General features: G+C 42.5%; 3 protein-coding genes across 5 annotated transcripts in view; 2 read left to right on the plus strand and 1 right to left on the minus strand.

The window, feature by feature from the left end:
• The window catches only part of usp28 (ubiquitin specific peptidase 28), a 33,529-nt gene extending 21,279 nt beyond the window's left edge, over positions 1–12,250 (plus strand). For all 3 annotated transcript variants that reach the window (XM_061740370.1, XM_061740371.1, XM_061740372.1), the window contains 7 exons: positions 1,658–1,753; positions 1,851–2,029; positions 3,084–3,162; positions 3,932–4,011; positions 4,903–5,026; positions 6,821–7,019; positions 8,223–12,250. In XM_061740370.1, coding sequence (XP_061596354.1) covers positions 1,658–1,753; positions 1,851–2,029; positions 3,084–3,162; positions 3,932–4,011; positions 4,903–5,026; positions 6,821–7,019; positions 8,223–8,398 — 933 coding nt within the window. In that variant the 3' untranslated portion in view covers positions 8,399–12,250. The remainder of the gene's footprint in view (positions 1–1,657; positions 1,754–1,850; positions 2,030–3,083; positions 3,163–3,931; positions 4,012–4,902; positions 5,027–6,820; positions 7,020–8,222) is intronic.
• Positions 12,251–14,138: 1,888 nt separating this feature from the next.
• Positions 14,139–20,445, plus strand: orai2 (ORAI calcium release-activated calcium modulator 2). The gene is made up of 3 exons (XM_061740373.1): positions 14,139–14,308; positions 15,954–16,189; positions 17,680–20,445. Exons 2-3 carry the CDS (start codon positions 15,959–15,961, stop codon positions 18,226–18,228), a joined length of 780 nt encoding a protein of 259 aa, XP_061596357.1. The 5' UTR covers positions 14,139–14,308; positions 15,954–15,958; the 3' UTR covers positions 18,229–20,445.
• Positions 20,446–22,024: 1,579 nt separating this feature from the next.
• bckdk (branched chain ketoacid dehydrogenase kinase) overlaps positions 22,025–27,008 on the minus strand; it is a 28,286-nt gene continuing 23,302 nt past the window's right edge. The window contains exons 8-11 of the mRNA XM_061740374.1: positions 26,732–26,860; positions 26,560–26,649; positions 26,220–26,375; positions 22,025–24,463 (exon numbers count right to left, since the gene is read on the minus strand). Of these exons, the coding sequence (XP_061596358.1) occupies positions 24,319–24,463; positions 26,220–26,375; positions 26,560–26,649; positions 26,732–26,860 (520 nt within the window). The 3' untranslated portion in view covers positions 22,025–24,318. The remainder of the gene's footprint in view (positions 24,464–26,219; positions 26,376–26,559; positions 26,650–26,731; positions 26,861–27,008) is intronic.

A 27,008-nucleotide genomic window follows, 5' to 3' on the forward strand; every position in this document is an offset into this window, starting at 1 on the left:
CGATTGGAGAAGGCTGCCTCTCTGCTGTGGCGTATCAGGACCATATTCGTTTTCTTTACATATATATTATGTTTATTTTATAAAATATCTGTAATCCCACAATTCCAGCCTGGTTTTTGTGAAACTAATACAGATTTATTCATTTTTGATTTTTACGCCCTTGTTAGTTTGTGGGAAGAGCTGGACCCTCCCCCTTTAAAAAAGACATGTTGTTCTTTCTTTATTACATCATATTGACAGCATAATAAGTCCAGAAGAGCTGTTATTTTTTATTTATTTATATATTGATTTCAAAGTTCATTTTGTCCATGGCTTTCCATGGCATTTAACATACATGTTTGTATGAGTCACCTCATACAAACATGTCGGGTATTTAAAAACCTAAATATTCTTATCCCACGAAAAAAATCAGCAAGTTAAATTATTTATATATTATTCATTATTTATTATCTAAACTCGTTATAACGTTGTTATAATTAGATTTATTGGTGCATATGTGAGTCGTTATTAAAGTTGTTCTGCTGAAGCCCTTAAAGGGGACCTATTATGGCATTTAATACCTGTTTAAAACAGGCCTTGAATGTCTTAAAAATAAGCTTTTGATTGTTTTTGTTAAATAAATTAGAAATTCAGCCTCTGAGCCATGTCTTTATCATCTCATTCTCTAACCTCATTATCTATGCGGGATTCTGAGTGGGCGGGGCTATGATAATGAGGCTCTGTGCTGATTGGCTGCCTGAATGACGCGATACACCGCTACGAAAAAATGGCGGAAGCTCCGGCCGGCGGAGTTAGTTGTGGGCGTGGTTTCACGCATCGGAGGCCAACCTGTGTAAATCACTCCCGTCGTTACGTAACGACGGGAGCAGAATCTGAACGGCTCGTAGAAGCCACATCACACTCGACGGCTCATCCGGGCGGCTGTACAGACACTGCAGAATTTGGTTGCTTTCCTCCTTCTCTGAGTTGGCAGGCTGAGGGGAGACCACTTTATATATGTTAAAGACAGAAAAAATGTGTTTTTCATAATAGGTCCCCTTTAAATGTTATTTGTCCGCCTGCTTGCTTGGAAGGGGATCTCGTCTTGGCGGCGCCTCATCGCGGCTGTTTGGGCCGTCGGTCTTTGCCGCTCCGGCACTGATGAGTGCAAACATTATCGTTTCCAAGTTTTGATTTGATTTGATTTGATTTGATCTTTATTCATCTTGAACAAAACAATAAAAAAAAACACACCATACATCAACAACAATAATAAAACACAACCAGTTTTGTTCAACAAGGGACAGGAAGAAGCAAATGCTTATCTATTCCGGCCCCTTCTGGCAATATAAGAGTATCCGATATATAAAAGAATAATAGTAGCAATAACAATAATAATAATAATAACAACAATAATACATATATACAGTGTATACCCTTCTTCTTGACATATAAAAGTATGTCAATATAAAAGTAATTAAAAGACAAGTGAGTCAATAATAAAAGTAGCTAAAACGAAAGGCATCAAGCACAGTAGAGAAGAAAAAAAAGTCAATGAAAAAAAACAAAAACAATCACCATAATAAAAGTAGCTAAAAAAGAAAGAAAAGCATCATGCACAGAAGAAAAAAAAAAAAAACGTTACGTTCTGTCTGTGTCTCTTTTCCTCAATTACTAGATGATGCTCACGCCGGCCATGCAGGGGGTCATCCTCGCCATCGCCAAGGCCAGACAGACTTTTGACAAGGAAGGACCGGAGGCCGGCCTCATCAAGGTAGTCCGTCGTCTGGTCTGAGGCAGCGTTTTTACTGCGTTTGCTTTGATACATCAGTGAATTCTGGGAAGCTGAAACACCGAACCGGCTCTTTCAGGCCTTCCACGAGGAGTACGCCCGCCTGCACGAGCTCTCCCAGGAGGAGACCACGCTTCAGGAGGACCCGCGGCTGCAGCACTCGCTCGTCTACTTCTTCCAGAACAACGCCTCCAAACGCGTCATCGAGAGGACGCTGCTGGAGCAGTTTACAGACCGCAACCTCAGCTTTGACGAGAGGTGCGTGGCGGCGAGCGGCCACTTCATACGCCACGAGAACGATAAAGTAGTTAACATAAAACTAACGTGGGAGTAGAAAATGTACAAAAGGATGATAGTCGAAGACGACAGAGCTCACAGATGTTCTTCTGTTGGCTCAGTACTCGAGTTGTAAAAAAAAATCAGGGGGGATGGGGGATTTTATCATATGGGGACAGATAATTTGTGCTGATTACAAATAATATAATATATTACAAATAATAGCACCGACAAAAACACCTGCAGAAATACTGCAGGAATGACATAGCAGCAGTTAAATGCAGCCTTCTGTAAGCTTTAAATATCCACTGGGCTTACATCAAATACATCAAAACACAACAATAAAAAACAGTTTTCTGAACTTATCAATATGACTCTGTCCTTCACAGGATAAGTAAAATGGATCACTGCAAAAAACTCAAAATCTTAACAAGAATATTTGTCTTATTTCTAGTTAAAATGTCTAATTTTAATTTAAAAAAAACCCTTACACTTAAAACAAGACTCATGACTGGAAAAAACAACAATTTTCACCTGTTTCAGGTAGATTTTCACTTGAAATAAGTAGAAAAATCTGCCAGTGGAACAAGATTTTTTTGCTTGTAATAAATCTTGTCCCACTGCCAGATTTTCCTACTAATTTGAAGTGAAAATTTACTTGTATCAGGTGAAAATTGTCAAATAAGTTCTTTTTCTGGTGTTATTTTTCTGGTGATGACTCTAAATGTTGAAATAGCAGTAAAACCACATTCATTGATGAAATGACATAAGGGATGGAAAGGGGGGATGATTTTGACTGGTTTTATTTCAGGGGGGATGCCATCCCCCCTCATCCCCCCTCATCTCCAGTACTGTGTTGGCTGGATCTTGATGGGACTGTCTGTGCCCAGGAAAGTAAAATTAGACAGTTTAAGTGAAGCAGCAGCACTTTAGAACATCAGTGGAACTTCAGAAACATCAGTAGGATGTCCCGTGTTCATCGATTACTAGCGTTTGAAACGACATGTCAAGTGATTTGATGTCTCTGTGGCTGCAGGGCCATCAGCATCATGAGAGAGGCCCGAACAAAGCTTCGTCTCATCAAACCTGAAGACATGGACATGGACGAATACCTGGTACGTTGACCCGAAGGACCCCTGACATCTCCTTGTGAGACGTCTTTGCTGGTCCAGTTTACATAGTTAACCGGTTAACTAGCGACCGTTTATCCGTTTAACCCGTTTTAACCCATCTTAACACATTCCTTACTCGTTTCCCACATAAACGTGGGTTTGGGTCTCGGCCCGTTGACCCGCTCAAACCCATCTGGACCTCTGTGGAAGCGCTGGCTGTAAAAATCCTGATTAAGATTAAATAAAACTGATGATGTTCTGCTTCCGGACAAAAGTCCAGTTACCAGATCAAAGCTCGGGTCATTTAGTATCAGCTATATTAAAGTTAAATCAGCAGGAAAACTGATGGTTGATTAATTTTATGATCCTGTTTTTTGTTAAAGCAGCATGAAGCCTAAACCCAAGGCCACATGGTTAGAAAATCAGCTGGGAGCCTTGAAACGCCGTGATGAAATGAGAACTGTGGGCTGCGATCAGGCTCGAGGGCGAATACGTTACTCAGAATAAAGCATCAAATAAATTCAGATCTGGACAGGACCTTCAACGGTGAAAACGTTCTGCACCTCAGAGCATTTATAAAAGTGGACCAGCAGCTACACGGGATATAAATCCTGTGTCAGAGCTGCACAATGGATAAGACATAAGACAATGCGTGCCTTCTTATGGAACGCCGCTGCATTCGTACAAATGAAGGACAGGTGTTAAACCGAGGTGCGCCGTATCAGCCGTACATACGTTGGTCATCTCTCTGTTTTCCTGGTTCTTCCTGCAGGAGTGGCACGACGACTACCGGCTGTTCAGGACCGTGTTTGTCCACCTGCTGACCGGACTGGAGAACGTCCAGAACAACAAGTAAACGTTCCCGTCACACAAGAGTCCCGGTTACATGTAAAAATGACTGTTTAAGTGTTACATATGACTGACTCTGGTAATTCTTAGTTTTCTTTGTAAAGATCCAAAAATACTTCGGATTCGGATGTTATTTTCAGGAAATTGCAATCAGAGAAAAAAAAGGGTGAAAACAAACATTTATTTAGTCAGTGAGACTTTTTGTATCTAATAAAAATGAAGCCAAAAAGAAATAAACCCTCATGTAACCTGTACAAAACACAGGTTTTATTTATTTATTTATTTGTCATTTGCCCATTTGGTCTGGATCCGTGTTAACACAATACCAAGAAGGCAAGACATAAGCACGGCCTTAGAGGAGAATCACCAATCTGGAAATGGTAAAAACGATAAAAAAATAAATTCATACATTTATTAAAAAAATTAAACAAAATTGGAAAACATGAAAGACAGTTGTCAATCTGTAACACAAAAAAGAAAAACTGCGGGCTCCATCTCAGATCCTACAGGCCTCTCAACTGGCCTGAACATGTCGAATGTTCAGGTCCACGATGGCAGAAGTAGAAGAAGACTGAACCAGGACGGTTTGTCTGCTTGAGTTTCCATCAGGAAATGTCCTCCATCTAAAAATAACATGGAAAAAGAAGCCCGGTGGTGGAGGTGTCATGGTCTGGGGTCTCCTCCGTTCACCGAACTATTAAAGATCCAGTTGTGTTGCCGACATCGTGTTTTTTTAACTGGCTTCATTTTTATTAAATAAATAATGAAACAGGTCACGTGAGGTTGGTTTTGCCTGCGGTGATGAGAAGAATTGTCGCCGGTCCGACACACGCACATGTATTTATTTTTATCATGCTTTTTGTGCTTCACGCTTGTTTCCTGTTTGCGCTGCAGGATGCGGGAGGCGTTGACCTACTTGGCTCATGCATACGAAACCAACGCCACCCTGCTGAGGAAGGGAGACAAACGTGGCGTGGACCCGTCTAACATTGCACTTTACAGGAGGAAGTGTCTCACGGTGAGTAAGACGGACAGACGTGCGCTTATGTCCCAGACCGGCCCTCCTGCTCTCAGAACAACAATCACGACTCAACAAAATGGCCCTGAAAGGGAAACGGGAGCCTGTTTTGATAGCGTTTGGTATTTAAAAGGTAAAAGTTTTTGGGGCGGCGCCAGATGACACTTTCAGGATCATCATCACACTGATGGCAGTCATGTTCTGGGAAATATCATCTTGCACTTGACATTTCATGACATCTGGCCAGCAGTTACTCAGATATCTTCCTCTGTGCCAACATTTTGGACAGAAGGACCAGCATACCCATATTTAGACTCTGTCTGCAACAGGACACGGTTTTAAATTAGAAGCGCTTGGCTCAGTTTCCACAATACAGGCTTTGTGGTTTTGACTTTGCAGTTCTGAACTGAAATTAAATATTTCTAATACACAATAAAACTGAAGCTCAACGTTCAACTTGAAGCTTGAAGACGGTTTTTAGCAGTAAAAATGAATTGAACACAAAAATTGAATAAATAATCACGTGGACAGATTATTCATTATTATCCATGCACTTAATACTAAGTACCCCTTTACTACAGATTTTTCTCGGCCTGGAGCACACAGTCAGGCCACGGTAACATGGTGGATCACCAAGTAGGTGTTCAGATAAGTGGCGCTCAGGAAGTTAAGGGGGGGGGGGGGGCAGTTCACGAAGGAATGTGTTATTGGAAAGTTTTCAACACCCTCCTGAACATAGAGAGGGATCTGCTCTTGTCTCCGCTGGTATTTTATTCTACCGTTGAGGAAACGTGTAGGAGGAGGTCTGCACTGAGATCCAGATGCGCCGCCGCATATTGGACTTCTTGTAGTGGTATAATTGCCAAAGCTGGAAGGCCGGCTAGTACGACATCGCAGTAATTGAGGCGGATATAACCACCTGTACCATGTCGAGTTGGATATTGAGTTGGGTACGGTCTTATTTTCTGAAGGTTGTAGAGAGCAAAGCGGCACGACCGGGACACAGAGGCAATGTGGTCGGAGAAAGATGACTGGTCATCAAACACAACACCCAGGTTCTTTGTGAAGCGAATATCTATGTCAATAACGACGCTGAATGAATGATGAGCGGTGGGAATGACGGGTAGAGTTGTGTATCATCTGCATAGCAGATGCCAATAATCGGGCACAGATAGGTGGTGTATTTGGCAAAAAGAAGGGGCCCATTTATCGCGCCTTGGGGAACCCCTGTGGAGAGGCGATGTAATGAAGATTATTAAAGGAGCCGTCTGTAAGAAATGGCCAAAACTGGTACTGCAGTCACTTTCAAAATATTGTTGAGCGGCGTGTACCCTCCCCCTCCTCCCCCCGACCAGAGGTTGCCAGGTTTTTCATCCAACACGTTTGTAGCGGCTGCTGTGATAATTAGAGCCGAGCTGGCAACCCGGATGCCGAAACAATACTGACTTGGTGATTGGGAGATAGGTGGAGGGTGGAGCATCAGACCAAAAGAAAAAATGACAACATAAACATCAGTTGAGGGCTGCAACTCCTCTTTTTAAACTGGAATATCCTGGCTTGAGTGCTGTTGTCAATGACATAAGTATTTGAAATGAACATGATTTTTAAATCTCTGTTGACATATCGGGGTCATTTTATGATTCGTTTTATTATTGCTCTTACATACAACTCCTTTAATTTCATGTCTCTTATATATTTATCTAACGGTGTCCAGAGGAAGTTTCTTCGGTGTCTGTTGGTACCGCCTCCTGGCGATCAAAGTCATATCCACATCTCTCCTCCAACATCTACCAGGAGTTGAATGAAAGCGCGTCACGCCTGTTCTGCAGCGGGGAAGAAAGCAAAGTGGAGGAGGGCGTCGCCATCATGGACGAGGCCATCATTCCCTGCCTCCACCTGATGAGCCGGGACTTGGCTTTGTCCCAGGAAGACCGGGACGCCATGGAGAGCATCCGCAACCACTGGTGCTGCTGTCTGGGACAGGACATGGACGGTGAGTTGTCAACTTCACCTCAGAAGAAATGTAGAATTGTAAAGATCTGCTCGTGGTGGATGTCGTTTCTTTTGCTGTTGTCTTTGCTTGTTGAACTTTTCTGAAACATGTCTGATACGTCCTTGAGTCAAGAAGAACGTCCCCTCAACACGACTTTACCTCTCTTGTTGTGACCTCCTCTGAGATCGAAGTTTTATTCTCATTATGTTTGATGCAGAAAGAAGGATGCTTCCAGGCCTCAGAACATCTAGGACAGGGGTCGGCAACCCGCGGCTCCAGAGCCGCATGCGGCTCTTTAGCGCCGCCCTAGTGGCTCCTGGAGCTTTTTCAAAAATGTTTGACCTTTTTTTTCCTTTTTTTCTTCTTTTTTTCTTTTTTCCTTTTTTTGTTGCTTTTTTCTTTTTTTTCCTTTTTTAATTTTTTTTCGCTTTTTTTCTCTTTTTCTTCTTTTTATTTCTTTTTTTCTTCCTTTTTCCTTTCCTTTTTAATTTCAACATTTCGACTTTTCTTGACATTTCGACTTTTTTCACGAAATTTTAACTTTTTTCTCAACATTTTGACTTTTTTTCTCGACATTTCAACCTTTTTCTCATCATTTCGACTTTTTTCTCGACATTTTGACTTTTTTCTCAAGATTGTACTTCAACATTAATCTCGACATTTTGACTTTTTTCTCGAAATTTTGACTTTTTTCTCAACATTTTGACTTTTTTCTCGACATTTTGACTTTTTTCTCGACATTTTGACTTTTTTCTCGACATTTCAACTTTTTTCTCAACATTTTGACTTTTTTCTCAAGATTGTACTTCAACATTAATCTCGACATTTTGACTTTTTTCTCAACATTTCGACTTTTTTCTCGAAGTGCAGGATGAAAAAAAAAAATATTCCCCCAGTTATAACTAATATAGATAAATACAGCATGTGTTGCCTTCATTCTAAGGCTTATACAAGACTTTTCATTTTTTGTGGCTCCAGACATATTTGTTTTTTGTGTTTTTGGTACAATACGGCTCTTTCAACATTTTGGGTTGCCGACCCCTGATCTAGGAAGTATGGGGTTTCATAGTGGAAACAAAGCGGAAGAGAAACATCTCAAGACCTCGTACACTTCGGTGGTCAAACTGAGGCTCAACGGGCCCCAAATGAAACCTTCAGTTGCTCCATAACTCCAGTCGCCAATGCATCCGTCTTTGTGTTCAGACTCGTTGCAGGTGAAGCTGGGGGAGTTTCTGCCCAGGGTTCTGGACGGCGCTGCTGAGACAATAGTCCTGAAAGACCCACCCAAAGTCCACGTCAGCCAATCCCACGACCTGTGCAGCCGCCTCGCCGCTGTAATGCAGTCCATTCACAACACGACCGTCGTGATCGTGAAGTAACGCCCCGTAGAGCCGACAGAGTCTGTAGTTGTTGTTTTTTTAATGCTGGTTTGTCGCCGCACACGTGTTTAAATGTGATGTTTTACCCTCATGGGCAGATGGGGGGATCGGGCAGGGCTGTCGCAGCGGAAACAGATGCTCATTCCAGCAGCATTGAGACACTTTTGAACATAAAAAAAATCTCCATTTATATTGTAAATATTCCTTTGAAGCATGTTCATGTCTGCCCACTCACGTCTACAAAAATAATCCACTGCAGAAGTGATAAACATCATCCTGCGTCTACATTTTTTATCCATTCAACTGAATTCACATCAGCATGAACTCGGTAGAGGAACCTTGAAGCCATAGACATATATAACAGCCTCACTTTGGTTGGGAACGCCGTTGCATTGTGGCGGCCAAAGACGATTCATTAACCAGTTAACTGTTGTCAACCAAAGGTGGAGTCACTTGTAGTAGACAGAGCTTTTGAATGGTTGCTTGTCTTGTTGGCGGTCAGTTTAGAAACACCTGAGCAGGTAACGGTTCACAAATCTCTTCAGTCAAATGTGTAATTTACAAAAGGATGGATGAAGAACTTCCACACCTTCAAGTTGTAAACTCTTCCGACACGATAACTCGAACAAAAACACGGGGGGTCAAATGTGTTCAACGTCATAACCCAACAAGCTCATGAACTTGCAAAGTCTTGATAAATCAGAAGTAAAAACAGATGCGCCTCAGTTCTTTTCATCAAGTAAAAGTAAGGTTGATAAATTGAACTGAAGAGTAAAACTGAACTTAAGAGCAGTAACAAACAGAACTGGGGCCTCATTTATAAAGCTCGCTTGCGCACAAAACAGGGCTTGAAAGATGCGCAAGCCACCTTCTACGCAAAGGTTGGGATTTAAAAAGAAAAAACTAACCGAAAAAAGCGCGGGTGTAAGCCTAAATTATGGTTCCGCGTTAAAATGACGCAGAGCCTACGCCGTAGGGTTACGCCGTAGGTTACGCGGCAACGCGCACTGTACGGTGCGCGGGCCGCGTAACCTACGGCATATGCTCTGCGTTGATTTAACGCGGAACCATAAATCAGCCTTGAGCAGCACTGAGGGGAGAGGGAAGGGAGGAGGGGGAGCGGGGCTGCCCTGCCGTTTTCGCATCGTCTTCGCACAGGGTGTCTTGATGATTTGCAATTACAGGCTGAGCCTACCGTTAGTTTTTAAACTGTAAAAAGTGGGGCGGACAAAAACATGATTTTGAAAAGTTGGGGGGACATGTCCCCCCTGTCCCCAGTGGAAATTGCGCCCTTGGTGGCACTCACGTTTAGCGCAGCAACGACGTGCCACTCACTCTCTTTATTTTATACTATTTATATACTATTTATACTTTTACTGTGACAACCAAATAATGTTGTTTTTCTGGCCTCCACCTCATCCACAACATCTCAATCTCAGTCTCCGTGAAATTTAGTGGCATGGTGGCTCAACACGTCTCATTCATCCTGACGTGCAGCAGAAACAGGCTGCAGGAAGCCGCTGCGCATGCTCAGCAGGCTCATTCATATGCAAATACTACTTTGCATTGCCCATTTATGGTAAAATGTGGGCGTGTAGAGGGGGGGATATGATGCGAATTCACCTGCGCAACCTTCCAGCTGGACTGTGATTTATAAAGCGAACATTGCGTGCAAGTGTGCGTGCACAGGGTTTTATAAATCCAGATTTTTTTTGCGCCCGCCATTTTCGGCTTTTGGCTTTACGTGCACTTTTAGTATGAATCCTCCGCACTCTTTTATAAATGAGGCCCCTGGTCAAGAGAAACCTGGAGTAAACAAGTTCAACGGACTTAAGTTTACTTTCAGCTAGAGGGAAAGTGCTGAGAGGTAACTCGTGGTCTGTTTTTTGCACACTTTCATCTTCTAGCCAGAAGAACGTGTTGCTACCTTCTGCCACTGTTGAGCAGAACCAACCACATAGCTACCAACATGGCCGATTTCCCAAGATATCAGAGCTGTTCTGTCTTGAAAACGATTGTAATTTAGAGTTACGTGAATCTGTAGAAACAGTACTTATTAAAAAAGTAAAGTGAGAAACAGAAACTTTGACCATTCGTGGCTCAGCAGCTCCCCCTGCTGGCACGGAGGTTACGGAGCTTTTATACGATAATCTATTTGAACACGTAAGAGCAACAACTGTAAAGTTTTATGATTAAACATTTAAGAGAAAAGTGTAAAACGCGTAGAAAAATACATAAATTGATTCCATTTTTCAAAAAAGGCTTCATGTATCAGAGTGTATCTACTCTGATACATGTGGATTTGATTATCAACTCGAGCCCAGCGTGATCGGGAGAGAAAGCGAAACTCACGGAGACGACCGAAGAAGGTTTTAGTTTAGAACAACGACAACAACGGACGGGGAAGTCACAGCACCACAGCATCACAGCTAGCTGCAGTGCAGCCAACGCAAATAGATAAATGAATCTGCAAATAAATATGAAGCCTGAATGTTTTTTTTCTACCGTCAGAATCGGCAGGAGTGCTGCGAAATCTGAAAAAAAAAACAAAAGAAACACTTTGGGTTCAAAATCACGTATTTTTGTACTTTTACTACTATTAACTGTGTGTGTTCATACTCATCGTCGGTCGTTTATGTTTTGGCTTAAAAACTTCCAGTTTCCGATCAGGACGCTAACGTCCCTCGAACGCCCCTCGACTAAATTTACTTCACAAAACCTGGAACCAAACGACAGTGCCAAGCGAGTTGCTTGGCATGCTTGAAGACTAGTTTCAATAGGAGACGTTGCGCTCTGACACCCATCCAGACGTCAGTCCAAGCAAAGTTTGAAAGAACCCTGCCATTGTTTATGTAATAATTGCTCGGGGGTCATGTTCTGGGTCTCTGGAGCATCTAGAGACAACTTTTGTTGTATTAGATGCTATATAAATTGAATTGAATTGAAAAGGAAGTCTGATGATTGACGAAATGGACAAAATGAAAACTTTTTTAGCACAAGGAGTAAACCACAGAGACGACTTACAGAAAACTAGCCACCAGTAAGATGTTACTTACTTGAGCAGCAAGAAAACGTCCGTTCAGCATCCGTTGGATCCAGCTCCTGGTGATCAGTAGAGGAACTGCAAGTTTTTTTACTTCCTTGTTGGCTTCAACCTGGAACGCTGGTGTTTTTGACACATTTGTCAAAGCATATTTCTTTTAATGTGGCGTACTAATGGTAACCGCTAGGCTTTGCATACCGTGTACTACACTGTGTAGTATGGACTACGATGTTTGGGTAATGACCCATCGTCAGGTCCCGATGCATGTTCATGCGAGAATGATCCGCGTTTGAAAAAAAAAAAAAAAGGGAAACAGTATTGTGCAGACGTGTTTTTGTCGTGAGTCTCGTTAGTGATGACATCACGTTTATTGTGTTAATCAGTGTGAATGAACGAATGGGCCTCGTTTTTACACAACCTGAAAAAACACTTTTTACTGCACAGAAGAGAAAAGAGAAATATCTTTTATATTTCATTTTATTTTCCCAGAACATATTTTAACCTAGAATGAAAAGATATTAGGCTTCTGTACAACTTTTTAAAATAGAGATCTGAGTAACTTCAAACTGGTGATGTCTTTTCTCTCTGTAACCCAAGTGCCTCCGTTTGGGATTTCCCGCCATTTTTAAGTCAGTTTTCTACAGATCATGACGGTATTTTAAAGTGACAGCAGAAGTCGGATGGTTCAGCATCACGACTGACCCGGATGACTCAGATCTTCAGCGGCTCAAACAGTCGCTCCCGGCTGCTCATCTCACTTGTTTTTTCACTTGTACTTTATGATGATTCTCAATAAACATTTAAAATTATTTTTGTACTCTTTTTATTCATTTTAATCCTCCATCATCTTTGAATATGTAATATTTATAATTATATGTTTAATATTTTCTCACATTTTACCATAGAAGCTGGATACTAAATTCATTTGAAGTCATTCTCTTGTTTCCGTACCATAAAACTCTGCGTTAAAGCCGCAAACATGATAACAAAATGACTTGTTTTAGACACATGAAACTTTACTTGTATGTTTGTGATTAGAACCTACATTACAAACCAACCTCCGAAACTCATTTGGTGGGATTGTCTTTGTACACTTTATAAAACACAGATTAGTCCAGTCCAAGTGTCACTGGAATTCTAAGTTATTTTCAAAGCTTTGGTTTACAATAGAACATGAAATATTCCCAAATTCATTTAAAAACACCTTTTATCTATGTGCATGTATGTATGTTTGAATTGTTATTCAGTTTTAATTATATATGAAAGGTGTAATTATGCCAAGATTAGGCCAGTAAGGCAAGGCAAGTTTATTTGTATAGCACAATTCAACACAAGGTAATTAAAAGTGCTTTACATCAACATTAAAAGCGGCAAGACACAATTAAACGGTAAATAACAAATAAAATGACAAGAAAAGAGGTCAAATAATAAAAAGCACAAGTTGTTAAAAAGTAAGGGCAGTAGAGTACAGCAGGTAAGTATTGAATTTAAGAGTACACTTCAGTAAACAGTAATGTTTTTAGTCCTGATTTAAAAGGAGCTGACAGTTGGAGCAGACCTCAGGTCTACAGGAAGTTTGTTCCACCGGTGAGGAGCAGAATAACTAAACGCTGCCTCTCACACACTCTGACACACCCCCCTCTCCCCATATTCAACGCCTTCCTGGCACCCCCCTCTTATCAGCAGCCCCTCCTGACACAGTCTCCGGGTTGGAGCGCCAGCTGGCAATGGCCGCGGCCCTCACTTGGAGGACCTGTGCCGGGTCCCCCAGCCCCCCGACCTGCCCATATCGTATACCCATAAGCTTATGATGTTGTATTGTTGTCTGTATGTTGATTTTCTGTGCTGAGGTGTTTTTTTTGCACCTTGACACCAGGTATTAATACACAGTGTGAAGATGCCTTTTTTTCCCTCCTCCCCCCCATCCCAGTGTCATCCTTCCTCTAAAAATGGCATCCGTATTAATGGTGCCATCGGTGTAAACCGGAGTCAAGTTCTCTCGTCTGATTTATGTCTGACCTGGCAATAAAGCTTTTTCTGATTTCTGACCTTGCTTGGTTCTGGTTCTTGGGAACCACAACAAACCAGATCCAGATGAACCTCAGGGGTCTGGGAGCTTCATAGGGAATTAACAGATCAAACATGTATTTTGGTCCAAGACCATTCAGCGCTTTGTAGACCAGCAGTAAGATTTTAAACTCTATCCTTTGACTCACTGGAAGCCAGTGTAGTGATTTCATGACCGGTGTGATAAGCCTGGTAAGATGAGGTTCCAGGTTTTCTCAGTGCTTTTATGGCCAAGATTTGGGTTGAAGCCCTGTCGATGAAGAGAACCAGACAAACTATGGGCTCAAATTAATGCCATAAATATTTTGTATCTGTAAATAAACTTTGTACTTGTATAAATATTTTGTGCGTGTGCAAAAAATATTTGTACTTGCAAAAAATATTTGTGCGTGTGCAAAAAATATTTGTACTTGCAAAAAATATTTCTACAAGTACAAATATTTTTTGCACACGCACAAAATATTTACAGTACAAAGTTTATTTACAGATACAAAATATTTATGGCATTAATTTGAGCCCATAACAAACCTGTGGTCAGTAGAGGAACTGCAACAGTTCCTCTGTCGTCGATGAGGATGCAGCAAACTCGAGGAATTTTATCTGGGTGCTTTTATTTTGAAGGCAACACGCCCAACCGGAAGCTGGTTGGGCTCTGGTTTCCTGCTCCGCTGCTCAGCGCCGGAATCGTCTAAAAGCCCCGTTTCGGGTTGGCGGTGAGGACTGCAGCCCTTTATGTTAGCGAGTTTTGGGTCCCAGAGCGGCGACGGAACCCAGCCGGGCGGAACCGGGTCGTCGTGCAGGTGAGTAGCGGAAGCAGCAGCTGGCGGAGTTCAGGTGTTCCGGGTGCAGGAGCCTCGTCTGAGGGCTGATTTATGGTTCCGCGTTACACCGACGCAGAGCCTACGGCGAAGGGTACGCGGCGTTGTGCGTCGCCGCGTACCCTACGCCGTAGGGTCTGCGTCGCTAGTGCTGGAAGGCACGCAGGTTATTACACCACCATTATTTTTCCATTATTTGTAATTCAGGCTGCACGACAAACTTTTTTTTTCCTTAAAAAAAAAAAAGAATAAGTGTGTTTATTCCTCGAACCTCAACTTTAGTTAAAAAAAACAACTGCAAAACGCCAGAGACGAGGTTCATCTGTAAACGGATCTGCTTCCAGTGCAGTTATAAATATACATGGAGATGCTGAAGTGGTGAATCCCCTGACTGGTAACTGACGTGTTACTAAACCTGACTGGTAACTGAGGCGTTACTAAACCTGACTGGTAACCGACGTGTTACTAAACCTGACTGGTAACTGACGTGTTACTAAACCTGACTGGTAACTGAGGCGTTACTAAACCTGACTGGTAACTGAGGCGTTACTAAACCTGACTGGTAACTGACGTGTTACTAAACCTGACTGGTAACTGAGGCGTTACTAAACCTGACTGGTAACTGACGTGTTACTAAACCTGACCGGTAACCGAGGCGTTACTAAACCTGACCGGTAACCGAGGCGTTACTAAACCTGACTGGTAACTGAGGCGTTACTAAACCTGACCGTTACTAAACCTGACTGGTAACTGAGGCGTTACTAAACCTGACTGGTAACTGAGGCGTTACTAAACCTGACCGGTAACCGAGGCGTTACTAAACCTGACCGGTAACCGAGGCGTTACTAAACCTGACCGGTAACCGAGGCGTTACTAAACCTGACCGGTAACCGAGGCGTTACTAAACCTGACCGGTAACCGAGGCGTTACTAAACCTGACTGGTAACTGAGGCGTTACTAAACCTGACTGGTAACTGAGGCGTTACTAAACCTGACTGGTAACTGAGGCGTTACTAAACCTGACTGGTAACCGACGTGTTACTAAACCTGACCGTTACTAAACCTGACCGTTACTAAACCTGACCGTTACTACTGTTACTTGTTAAATAGATAACGGTATGATTAAAACAGATGTTTGTCTGATACTATGATCATTTAGAATCAACAAAAGGAGAACTAACTCCTGCCTGTGATTGCAGAACCTGTAAAAGTGTTAAATTTGATAAAGACAGCTAAGACAGCTTCCAGGTCAGACTTAGCCCAGAGAACTGCTGTGTTTTTGTGGGAACCAAACTGAAGGAAACGTTTTGAGATGGTAATTTTCAGGCTGGAAGATTGTTTGTTTGTGTTCATGGCATGCTCTTTTCCTGTTTCTCCTCTCATAAATTCCCATCTCACGGCTCTCTGCCAACACTCAGAAAACATTCCTGCTGCGCAGAGGAAAAGTTCATATTGGGTTGTGGGAATTTATGAGTTTCTGCAGACGGGAATAGAAACGTGGACGTACAGTAGACAGGGTAGATTGATGGGAGAAAACTCTTGAGTGATTTTCTTAAAAAAAAAAAAAGATAAGATAATTCATCGGAACAACTGCCTGCGCTCATTCAACCGTGTGTTTCAAACCCAGGTGCCATGAGCGATGAGTTAAACGTGCCGATGGGCTCCCCGGCCCCGGGGGTGTCGGAGCGGGCCCTGGACGGCGGGGGGATGGACTACAGGGACTGGGTGAGACGCAGCTACCTGGAGCTGGTCAGCTCCAACCACCACTCGGTGCAGGCCCTGTCCTGGAGGAAGCTGTACCTGAGCCGGGCCAAGCTGAAGGCTTCCAGCAGGACGTCGGCGCTGCTCTCCGGCTTCGCCATGGTGGGTAGTGGTTGGGCCTGGGTGGTTTCGGTGCTGCACAGCCTCGCGTAGGTGCTGCTGCGGTTGTTTGCAGCTTATTATTTACCAGGAAGTTGGTGGTTTTTGTTCAGTTGACGCACAAAACTTGTATGACGTACTTTAAAAAAGTTAGTACGCCCTCTTTTAATGGTTTGTTGTTGTTTTGTGGCGTCTGCGCAGGAGAAACAACACAAGTAGTTGACTTGAGATCCGCAATACACACCGCAGCATTTGAATCAGGTTCAGCTCTGGACTCCAAAACCTGCATTCACGTGAAGCGGTTCCAGTTCTAGTTCAGACCTGGTGCCAAATAGGGCTGTTCGATTAATCGATTTTAAATCGTAATCGCGATTATGTAATTAGAACGATGTTAAAACGTGAAAATCGTAAAATCGATTTTTCACTTTTTTTTTTTTTTTTTACCTTGTCTGCACACATATTAATGATTGATACCATATTAATGATTGATGGAAATACCTCTCAATACCTGCGACAAGTGCCCCATCGGAGAGGCTCTTTAGTGTAGGAGGGGGCGTTGTAACATGCCACCGGGCATCCCTCAAGCCAGATGCCGTAGACCGGATCGTGTTCCTTGCAAAAAAACTTGCAAATGTGAACAGCAAATGTACTGACTGACATTACACACCTCTACCTCCTTCATGGGTTGCATTATTATTTAGCATGCAAAGACCCAGTTTAGTTTAATTAGAGAATGTCTTGTTTTATTTAGTTGGAAATATAACTTACTGTATGTTTGCAAGTGCTGATTTGCTGATTTTTTTTTTTCAGAGATAAAACTTTATATTTTATTATATTTTTTTAAAACTTTTTTTCAACTTATTTTACAGAGTTTTGCCCTTTATTCATTCATTTTTGGTTTAATAAGAGCAAAGTTTGCACTTAAAGCCCAATGGGGCAAATGTTCAATAAAAAAACAGCATATTTGAAATCATTTCTTTGCCTTTTGTCAATTCACAAAATAATCGTAATCGAAAATCGGATTTTGAGAGAAAAAAAAAAATCGCGATTTTATTTTTGGGCAAAATCGAACAGCCCTAACCTGGAACCAGTTTTTTGCTTTTTGACTGGTTCAGAAGCAGGAAAACTTGTGCTTTCTGGAACTGAACGTTTTGGGTTTTTTTTTAAAGATTTTTTGTGGCTCTAGTGACCCTTTATTCAAGTATTCAATTAAGTTGCAGACAGGAAGGGGGTAGAGAGAGATAATGGGGATGACATGCAGCAAAGGTGCGCAGACCGGGATTCGAACATGCGACCGCTGCAGGAGGACTGTAGCCTCAGTATATGAGCCGCTTGCTTAACCCACTGCGCCACCGAGCGGCCCAAACCTTTTATATTTTTACAAAAAAAAGATGAAATTAAAAAGGAGAGGGTACTTACTTTTGTCTGATTTTATAAAAACGTCTATTTGTTGTGGACCAGTCTTGACCGGTTCCTGCGTGTCTGTGTGGTAGGTGGCCATGGTGGAGGTTCAGCTGGAGGTCAAGTACAGCTACCCCCGAGAGCTGCTCATCGCCTTCAGCGTGTGCACCACCGTCCTGGTGGCGGTGCACCTGTTCGCCCTGCTCATCAGCACCTGCATCCTTCCCAACGTGGAGGCCGTCAGCAACATCCACAACCTGAACTCCGTCAGCGAGTCTCCGCACGAGCGCATGCACTACTACATCGAGCTGGCGTGGGGCTTCTCCACGGCGCTGGGCATCCTGCTGTTCCTAGCAGAGGTGGTGCTGCTCTGCTGGGTCAAGTTCCTGCCCGTGGACTCGGCCCAGCTCCAGGAGACGCCCAGCCCCACCAGGCCCCCGGCCCAGAACAGCGGCTGGCAGGCGGCGCTGGCCTCCACCATCATCATGGTCCCCGTGGGCATCATCTTCGTGGTCTTCACCATCCACTTCTATCGCTCTCTGGTGCGCCACAAGACGGAACGGCACCACCAGGAGATCGAAGAACTGCACAAGATCAAGGGGCAGCTGGACAGCCACGAGAGAGGCCTTCAGAACGTCTGAGAGCAGGACGGCAGCTTCCCACACTTCCTTTTGTCTCGTGTATTTATCAAACCCTGGGGTTTTTATGCCATTTGCTCTGGTTTATGTCTTGAACTTCTAAACGATGAGCTTTACCTTCGGAGAGCTAATACTCGTCAACCTGCGACGTTGTTGAGGCAGGACATGGTTTTCAATCTGTCGGTTTACAGAAAAAGGGCTATTATGTTCAGCGTGCCATTTTTGTCATGCTGTTGGGTTCTGGTCGGGTTTGGTGCCAATGATGGTTCCATTTTGGATCACTTTTAAGCCAATTAGTCTTCTTGAATCTCTTATCTCCTCACTTCCTTCTGCGTAGAAACGTTTTAGGATTAAAGTCTTGGTTTGTGCATTCGTACATCCTCCGTTCTAAACGTTTGCAAGTCTGCAATGACCCATTTCCTCCTTGATTGACTTGTCTCTAAACTCCAAAAACCATCGAGGTCAGAAATCCTGACGTGAATACGAACTACAGCGGCCATTAGTAGAACGTTAGCTATTTCCTGTCAACTCTGGAAAAAGATGAAAAGTTGGACTTTTCATTTCACGTCTGAACCTGATCAATGCTCTGTAAAAGTTAATCCACAAATTATTGATTTGTAGCTGTACATTGACGAGTGTGTTGCAAGTTTTAGAGGAAGTGGGTGTTCCCAAAGACTAGTGCTAGCTGAGCTTAGTACTAGTGATGCACCGATTGTTCGGTAACCGAAATTGTTCGGCCGAAAATGGCAAAAAAAACACTTTCGGTGTTCGGTGGAATAAGTGGGAAAAAAACGAACAATTAATAACGGCGTTGTAATATAAGGAAATATACTGGCCGCTCCCGTAACGGTTGCGCACCACAAACATAAATCGTTGACCAACCAAAAAGTAACCACATAAGAATTTTACCTAACATTCACCAGGAGGTGGAACCAAAACAACGTAATGCTGGGAAATTAAAAAATGTTCAGTTTTTTATGTTCAATAAATATTTTCTACCTTGTAATTTTGTAAAATATTTTTTTCTTTGAAAAGCATGCCTAAATCAAATTTATTTGATTTATGCAATGATGAAAAAATTGGCAAAATAAATGAAAAACTGCGAAGAACCATGTTCGCTATTGTTCGGTATTTGGCCAAGTGTTTATTATTAGTTTCGGTTTTGGCCACAAATTTTCATTTCGGTGCATCACTACTTAGTACTAACTGAGCTAATGTTAATTTATCATCATTAATTGAGCTGATGCTGAGTTAATATTATTGGGGCTAATGCTAAATGATAATGGGCAAAATGAACAGAGCTAATACTAGCTTAGACTGAAGTCTGTCGTTTGGTGTAAATCAGTTTTTTTTTTAGTTCTGGTTGCAGCTTCTGCAAACAAACCAAAGATTCTAATTATATGCTAATTAGTGTAAAAACGGCTACTTGGACAGCTTCAGAGGTTTTGTTCATTTCAGCCAAAGATTGTTGAAGAAACAAAACTCATCAGAAGTTGGCTGTTTTTATTTTTTTGTTCTCCGACTTGATAAACTGAAAATCATCTGACATGAATTATTTAATTTGCTGAGTTTAATGATCAACACTATTTATGGACGGTTGCTCATGAAAAGAACGTGATGTACCAGAGTTAGTCAGAACTTAACTTATTTTCCACAAGAAGGTCAAAACAAACAGTTTTCCAAATATTCCATAAGAGATTCAAGGATCTGGAGACTTGAAATTACGCTTTAATGTTCAACACTTAACATGATGAGGATGTGACGGAAGTCTTAAAAAACAGTTTTTGGTTGCATCCAAACTCCTTTAGGTCGTTTTTTTCTGTTACAAGGACCACAGAGGCTGTAAAGCATCAGTTCTTCATCCTGATGCTGCTCAAAGTGCTTAAATATTTATGAATGTTTGTTCGCGTTTAGTTTTGCCTTACAGAAATATTAAATATCGCCTTTTATGAACTGTTTTGATAAAGGTCATGAATGTATATGAAATAACAGGATGTTGCTGTGAACTTCTGGCCATTGATTTCCACTTTCATTAGTTTAACAGTTTTAGGATGAAGATGGAAATAACCTGTTTCCACATTCCAAAAAGACGACTGACACTCAGTTCCGTTTTACTCCAGTGTCAAAAGTGCACTTTTATGTGTCGTTCTGTTTGGTGTTGGTTGAAAACTGCGACAGCCGCGTCCAGTTGCAGACAGCACAAATAAAGGAAGAAACATGTTCCAGTCTACTGTGTTCATAGTCGTTTCACTGTCGTCATGGAAACCGTATGCTTTTGTGTAAAATCATAATAGTCATTGACGGGTGTTGGTATCAGGTATCTGGGCCCCTGCAGGGACGCCCACTCCCGAAAGATTGAAATCTGAATAGTTTCCACCCGTTGATGTTTCTTTACTGAGGAATGTTGAACTCCAAACTATTTGGAGTTAATTTTATAATCTGAGCAGGTTGATGTGCAGTAGGGGTGTAACAATATATCGTGCCACGAAATTTCGCGATACAAAAACGTCACAATACGTGTCGTGGAGGTGACAAAGTGTATCGAGATATTGGGTTATTAATATTAATCTATTGTGTTGACTAGAAACGCGCATCCAACCGCGACCGCGGCCGCGCCTCGACCCGCGGACCAAAATCTTCCTCCGCTCAGAAGAAACTAGTCCCATTTTGTGGTCCCGTTTTGAGCTCTGAACTTTTACTTATGTAAGGCTGGTGTAGAGTTTAGCCTTACCTTATTAAATTAAACCTTTTTCGGGTCGTGAGTAGGATAAACACGGGGACAACTTCTGCTGAGTTCCAGTATACTTCAATGTCCGCTCAACAGCGTAGGATTTTAGAACATCAACACAACACCTAGTGCTGTATCACTCCGCCCAATCTAAAACATATTAACAACTACAGATAAACTGACTAGTGTCATTATAGTCCCTGATTTACATCAGAATATAAAGAATATATTATAAAAAAAATGAACCATGAATTAACAAATTAACCTTCTTAACAAAAATAAATCTCCTCTTACACTTATAAGGTGAGCACGAATCAATCTTTTTTATGATGTAAAATTGTATGTATTTATTTACTTTTATTTATTTATTTATTTAATTTTAGTTGTTAAATTTGAAAGAAAAAAGTCAAATCATACATGAGAGAAACTATTCAGTTTGTTGCAAGATATTTGTACTTGTATGAAACTGAAGATGCATAATGCAAACCTGACATTTACTTTTAGTTCAGTTTGTGGAAAATGGTTGGCCTGGCTTTCTTTTTAAAACTTAAACAGTTATAAAGCATTACAAACTGTAACAATAGGGCAAACGCACAGCATTGTTTTGTATTTTGTGTCTTTCAAATAAAAGACATTTTTTGCCAGTCATATGTTCCTCATGCAAGGTTGTTAAAAAAATACTGCTATATCGTATCGTTATGGTGACCTCAATATCGTATATCGTACCGTATCGTGAGATTAATGTATCGTTACACCCCTAATGTGCAGCAACATTTGATTCTCTGAAACCGTTGCTGATGTCGTTCCCTCTGACCAGTACACTGACCATCAGCAGTACCGGTACTTGGCATTACCTGCATTGTTATGTTATCCAGTAAAGTTGTATTTAAAGTAAAACTAAAACATACTCCAATTAAATTATTTTAAAACATTTTTAGAGAAAAAAGGATGAAAACAGGTGTTTAACTGAGGTTTAATCACTTCCTGGTGCATAAAACTGGTCAGTAAACTCCAGATGTAGACAAGTATTTCAAATCAACTTTGGAAACAACACAAAAACCTCAGCATCAATTGAAACCAAGTAAAATTTAATAAACAAAATCTTAAACAAAAGTCGTGAGGAGAAGCTACAGGTACTAGGAGACAAAACACTCCAGACGGTACAATTATCAGTAACAAACTCAAGTTTTGCTTGGTGATGCTAAGCTTTATTTTTGCTTCATTTTGATCAGAAACTTGGAAATAAAGAAACCCTTGGATCCTCTGGAGCGTTCTCGTTCTTGATAAGGTCTAAGGCTGCATTCTCTGGTTCCACCAGCAGGGGGCAGTCAGCACTCAAACTACAAACCTTCAACGTTTCACCCTTTATTCAAAAAAGTTGGAGTGGTTATCAGCTTTCCCCAAATCACCTCTGCTTTCCAAGCAAGGCTACATACCAATCATTAGTTCAGGTGCGTTTTGAGGGATAAATAAATATATAAATGAGCCTCTTTAAAAAAAACAAAAAAACTGGATGATATTTTATATCTTACTAGAAAATAACATGATCGCAGCTAAAATGAGATTTTAGCTGCCTTTAGCTGTTAGTTCATCTGTAAGATGTAAAACTTAATTTAATGTTTTGCACATTGTCTCAAAAGAAAAGCAAACATCTGGTCGAGTCCACGTGTTTTTGAGGCGGGTTCAGAATAATCGTCTCTAATGCCCCCTTCGAGTTCAAACGGCGACAGTAACAGCTGGTCATTAAAGCAAAAGTCTAAACGTGTCATCCTGATCAGTGGCATGACGTTTGCGGGGAATGTTCAACACGACAGGAGAGTTTCTGCTGAACTTCAGGACCTCCAGGTTCTTCTGGATTGTGTCACGTTCTGTCCGTTTAGTCGCATCACAACTTGATTTTTGTGACTCTTTTCCTGACATTTTTGTAACAGACTAAATCTAAGGGTTGTTTTAATGAGAGGGTGCTGCAGGGGGCACAGCCTTCGTTCCCAAACAAAACTGATCCTCGTCCACACTGGACCCCCCCTCTGACAGGAAACTGGATCTCTGAGGAAGTTATTCAAGGAACATCGATTTAAGGGTCTATGAGCTTAGTTTTAGGACTCTGTAACCATGGTAACCTCCTACCCTAGGGTCTGTTCCACTAAGGAGGTTCAACAAACTTAAGAAACTGAGTTTTGGGTTCCAGGTGTTCAGAGTTGGTTCTGTTGACTATAAAAAGCATCATCGGTGGTGCATCAGAAGAATCAAACTGCAGCAAAGAGGACAGTTGTCTCGTTTAATCAATAATAAAGTGTTCAGCAACAAATTTGACGTTTTCGTGCGGTTAGAAGACTAAACATCCAGAAATAAAAGGTTATTCTGCACTTCACCTGAAGATAAACGACTTAATCAAGTTGTGATTTGACGTGAAAACGGCCGGCAGCCGTAGAAACTCAACACGTCCATACAGCAGAAATGCTGTCGTCAAATCGCTCTGAAATGTGATTTGAAATGTTTTCGTACAAAAACGGACGTCAAAAAGACTAAAGTTTAAAACAAACAATACTGCTGCGGTGTAACTGAGCAGGAAAACTACTTAAAAACCGTAAATCTAACGACGCCGACAGGGACGACGGTAAAAAGGCAACAAACCGAGTGAGAAAAGTAGAATACAGCTGAGAACTGGAGTCGTGCGTAAGGCAGGCAGGCGCGTCCGGGGCAGCAGGCGCCGCAAAGACGACTTTCTGAACAAATCTTTTGTTTTTGGCATTTAATTTTTTTTTTTTTTCTTATATTTATGAGCCAGGGGAGGTCCCGTCTCTGGTGGGCGTGGCTGGCTCCACGTACCGTTTCCCTTGTAGACGCGAGTTTCTGGCCGTTTAACCGGTGGAGACGATCGCCGCTGATCTTTGAGGAGATAAAACAGATCCGGGTCGCTGGAGTGTCTCAGAAGTTTCACGTGAAACATTTATCATCTAAACATCGGCGTCTACCGCGAGGCTAAGCAACCAGTAACTTCAACAAGAGCTTCTTTAAAAGTGAAGCTCTTCTTCTCGTCCTTCTCTCTTCAGTGTCCACCATCATGCACAGTTTGTCCCGAAAATCCAAACATTCAAAAACAAATTCATGAATCATCATCAAAAAAAAAAGAAACAACAACCATCTTTGAGACGACACGCCACAGGGCAACAAACCATCAGCTCCAGAGCTAACGTAGCTTATAAATCAGTCAAAGGCGAAAACAAAGAAGAAGAAGTGACAGACTGACGCGAAGGCCGCCGCTTTGAGGACGAAGGAGCTCGTCCTCGCCGGCCTTCGCGGTGAGAAACTCTGGTTGGCCTCGCCCCTCCGTTGGGACCTACTAGCATTACCGGCGAGGAGTTTTACACCCTGAAGCTCTCTCCTTTGCCGTCGATGTGGCGCAGACGCAGGTAGACGTCCGTGCCGATGCCCTGCATGGACTGGATGGACAGCGAGCCGCCCAGGTACTCGGCGTAGGCCCGGGAGGTGGGCAAGCCGAAGCCAAACCTGCAGCAGACAAACATGATTGAAGACACATCAGTGTTGAGTTTAGCCTAAAACCTCTGGGACACCGCAATGGTTCGGCGCCCTGAGGGACTCCAGCTTCACAGACGGAGATGGGTCAACTAAGGAGGTTCAGTATCTGGTAAGGACGCTTCCTGGAGTCTCCATGGAGACGTTTTCCAGGTTCAGAAGGACACCTGGACCCGGGACGCGTCTGAGATCATGTCTCCTAGCTGTTCTGGGAGGACTGTCTGTGTAGCCCTGCTAAGGCTGCTGCCCCCCACTAGCTGATGCTACATCCCGCTCTTCTAGATCCTGGAACGACTCCTTCAACATCTGAGCAACATCGATGTCAAATATTCCCGTTTATAAATCAACACATCTTAGAATACCACAGCTCTAGTTGCAGGCTGATTTCTTTCCCCTTTGGCATTGTGATATCTCTTCTTAAAAAGGAGCTTGAGGCAAGAATAAGAAATGAAACTCATTAGCGCCACGACGACCATCGGCGGTACTGCAGCCAACAGCGAAGCCGGCACGGGAGAACGCGCATGCAGCGTCATTTGACGTCACATCCGCAGGACAGCGCGGGAAATTTGGGCCCGGAATTGCAGCACATTTTGCAGCACACAGCCTGTTCAAGGCAACGGAGAGATACACTAGAGGGCTCATTCTTTTTGGTTTGGAACTAGGGGTGGGTATTGGGAAGGACCTCACGATACGATATGCATCACGATACTTGAGCCACGATACGATACACATTGCGATATCCCGATTATGCAATATCCCGATTATTATATTCTACATAGTTCACCGAAACATTTAAAAATGCATTACACATCTTAAAATCCAAGTTGTATATATGTAGATGTAGTGATGGATCTTAAAATCAGAGTTGCACGTTCATCAGATTATAGTGACAATTCATGGGACAAACTGAGTCAAAACAATGTTTTATTATAACTATACAAGCTAAAGTTACAACATATTTGTATATGTTTTTCATATTATTTACATCATATGAAATTAACATTAAATCTAGTATGAGGTTGCTTTAATTATGTGGCAAATGATAATAAACACAAGAAAGATGGGTACTAAAACCAAGGACAGGCACATTGATCAGTCAGTATAGATATAAATCCATAAATAAATAAACCTCTGTCCATTATTTTTAATTTTTTAAGGACAGGCAATTGTGTTATATAAAAAATAAATTATAAAATGAAATAAAACGTGAAATAAAACCTGAGCTCAGTGCAGGGCCCTCCCAGGGTTGGTAGAGAGTGCCAATGCCCAGGACTGTCACTTAGTTAGGAGCACTGGGTGATAAAATGGGAAAAAGATCGGGGATAATAAAAAAAACAAAAAAAAAAAAAAAAATTTAAAAATCGAAATTCAAATTTTGAATATCGATATTGAATCGGCTGGAAAAGTATCGCGATATATTGCCATATCGATATTTTTGCCCACCCCTATTTGGAACGCTTCATCTGACATTATTACTAGAAAACTTAAAACGTATACGCATTTTTTTTAAATAAATCCTGCCTCAAGCTCCTTTAAGAACTCGTCTCATCACATTTAATAAAAAGAAACGCTTCATATTTATTAAAAGGGACCTTAAACACAGAGGAGTGCTTTATGTGTGAAGTCTAGTAAACTTTGTAGAAGAAGAATTTCGATGTCGGCTGCTGCAGAAGAACGGCTGAACGGTGAAACCTAAAGCACCGCAAGTCGGACCGCGCCCCATTCTTACCCGTGCATGGGGCTGGACTGGTTCCCGGAGTTGGTGATGGTGTTGAAGAGGTTGCTCATGCGGGGGTCCTGCGCGCTCTCCTCCGCCGTGCTGAAGTGGTAATCCATCACCTTGTCTATGATGTTGTGGGGGATGCCGCCGCCGCGGTCCGAGATCCTGCACCAACAAAATCAGAAGGCTTTTGATGGAGGGTTTCCGACCAGAGGGGCCGAGCTTCAACGACATACATCATCTGCAGCGACGGGACCGACCAGGCCCAGCTGGTGGAGCTGCAGAGCTCGGCGCCGTGGAAACATCCGGCGGTGGAAAACGTTTCTACTGAACACTTGTAACGTCTCACCTGATGACGAAGTCGATGTCGTTGTTGGCGATGGTGACGACCACGTCAGGCACGTTGTACGGGGTGTCCAGGTGGCTCTCCATGGTCGCCCTGCAGGAACAAACGACTCTGTACTTCTGAACAACAACAAACCCTCAATTCACTCATAACACGAGGCGGCGGCGGCGGTTACCTCATGGCGTTCTTCAGGAGCTCCGGCAGGATGTAATCCAGAGGCAGCGGGATGAAGGGGAAGCGAGCGGCGACGTGTCCGTTGATCCTCACCCTGGGCGAGTTTCCGTACTGATGCTCACACAGACGTCTGCAGGAAACCAGGAACATCTGTTCAACCTTCAGGCGTCACGCCGAACGCAGAGATCAAACACGACGGACCGGCTCAACAAGAAGTTTCCACCTTCAGGGCTCAGATGAGATTCTGATCCTGATCTGATGCCTTTTATTCATCACAA

The sequence above is a fragment of the Cololabis saira genome, chromosome 14 (assembly GCF_033807715.1).
Source record: "Cololabis saira isolate AMF1-May2022 chromosome 14, fColSai1.1, whole genome shotgun sequence".
In the NCBI taxonomy this organism is placed as follows: Eukaryota; Metazoa; Chordata; class Actinopteri; order Beloniformes; family Belonidae; genus Cololabis; species Cololabis saira.

Coding starts and splice junctions, on each gene's coding strand:
- orai2 (XM_061740373.1), top strand. CDS start 15,959: ATGAGCGATGAGTTAAACGTGCCGATGGGCTCCCCGGCCCCGGGGGTG. Junction 16,190..17,679: donor TGCTCTCCGGCTTCGCCATG/GTGGGTAGTGGT, acceptor TCTGTGTGGTAG/GTGGCCATGGTGGAGGTTCA.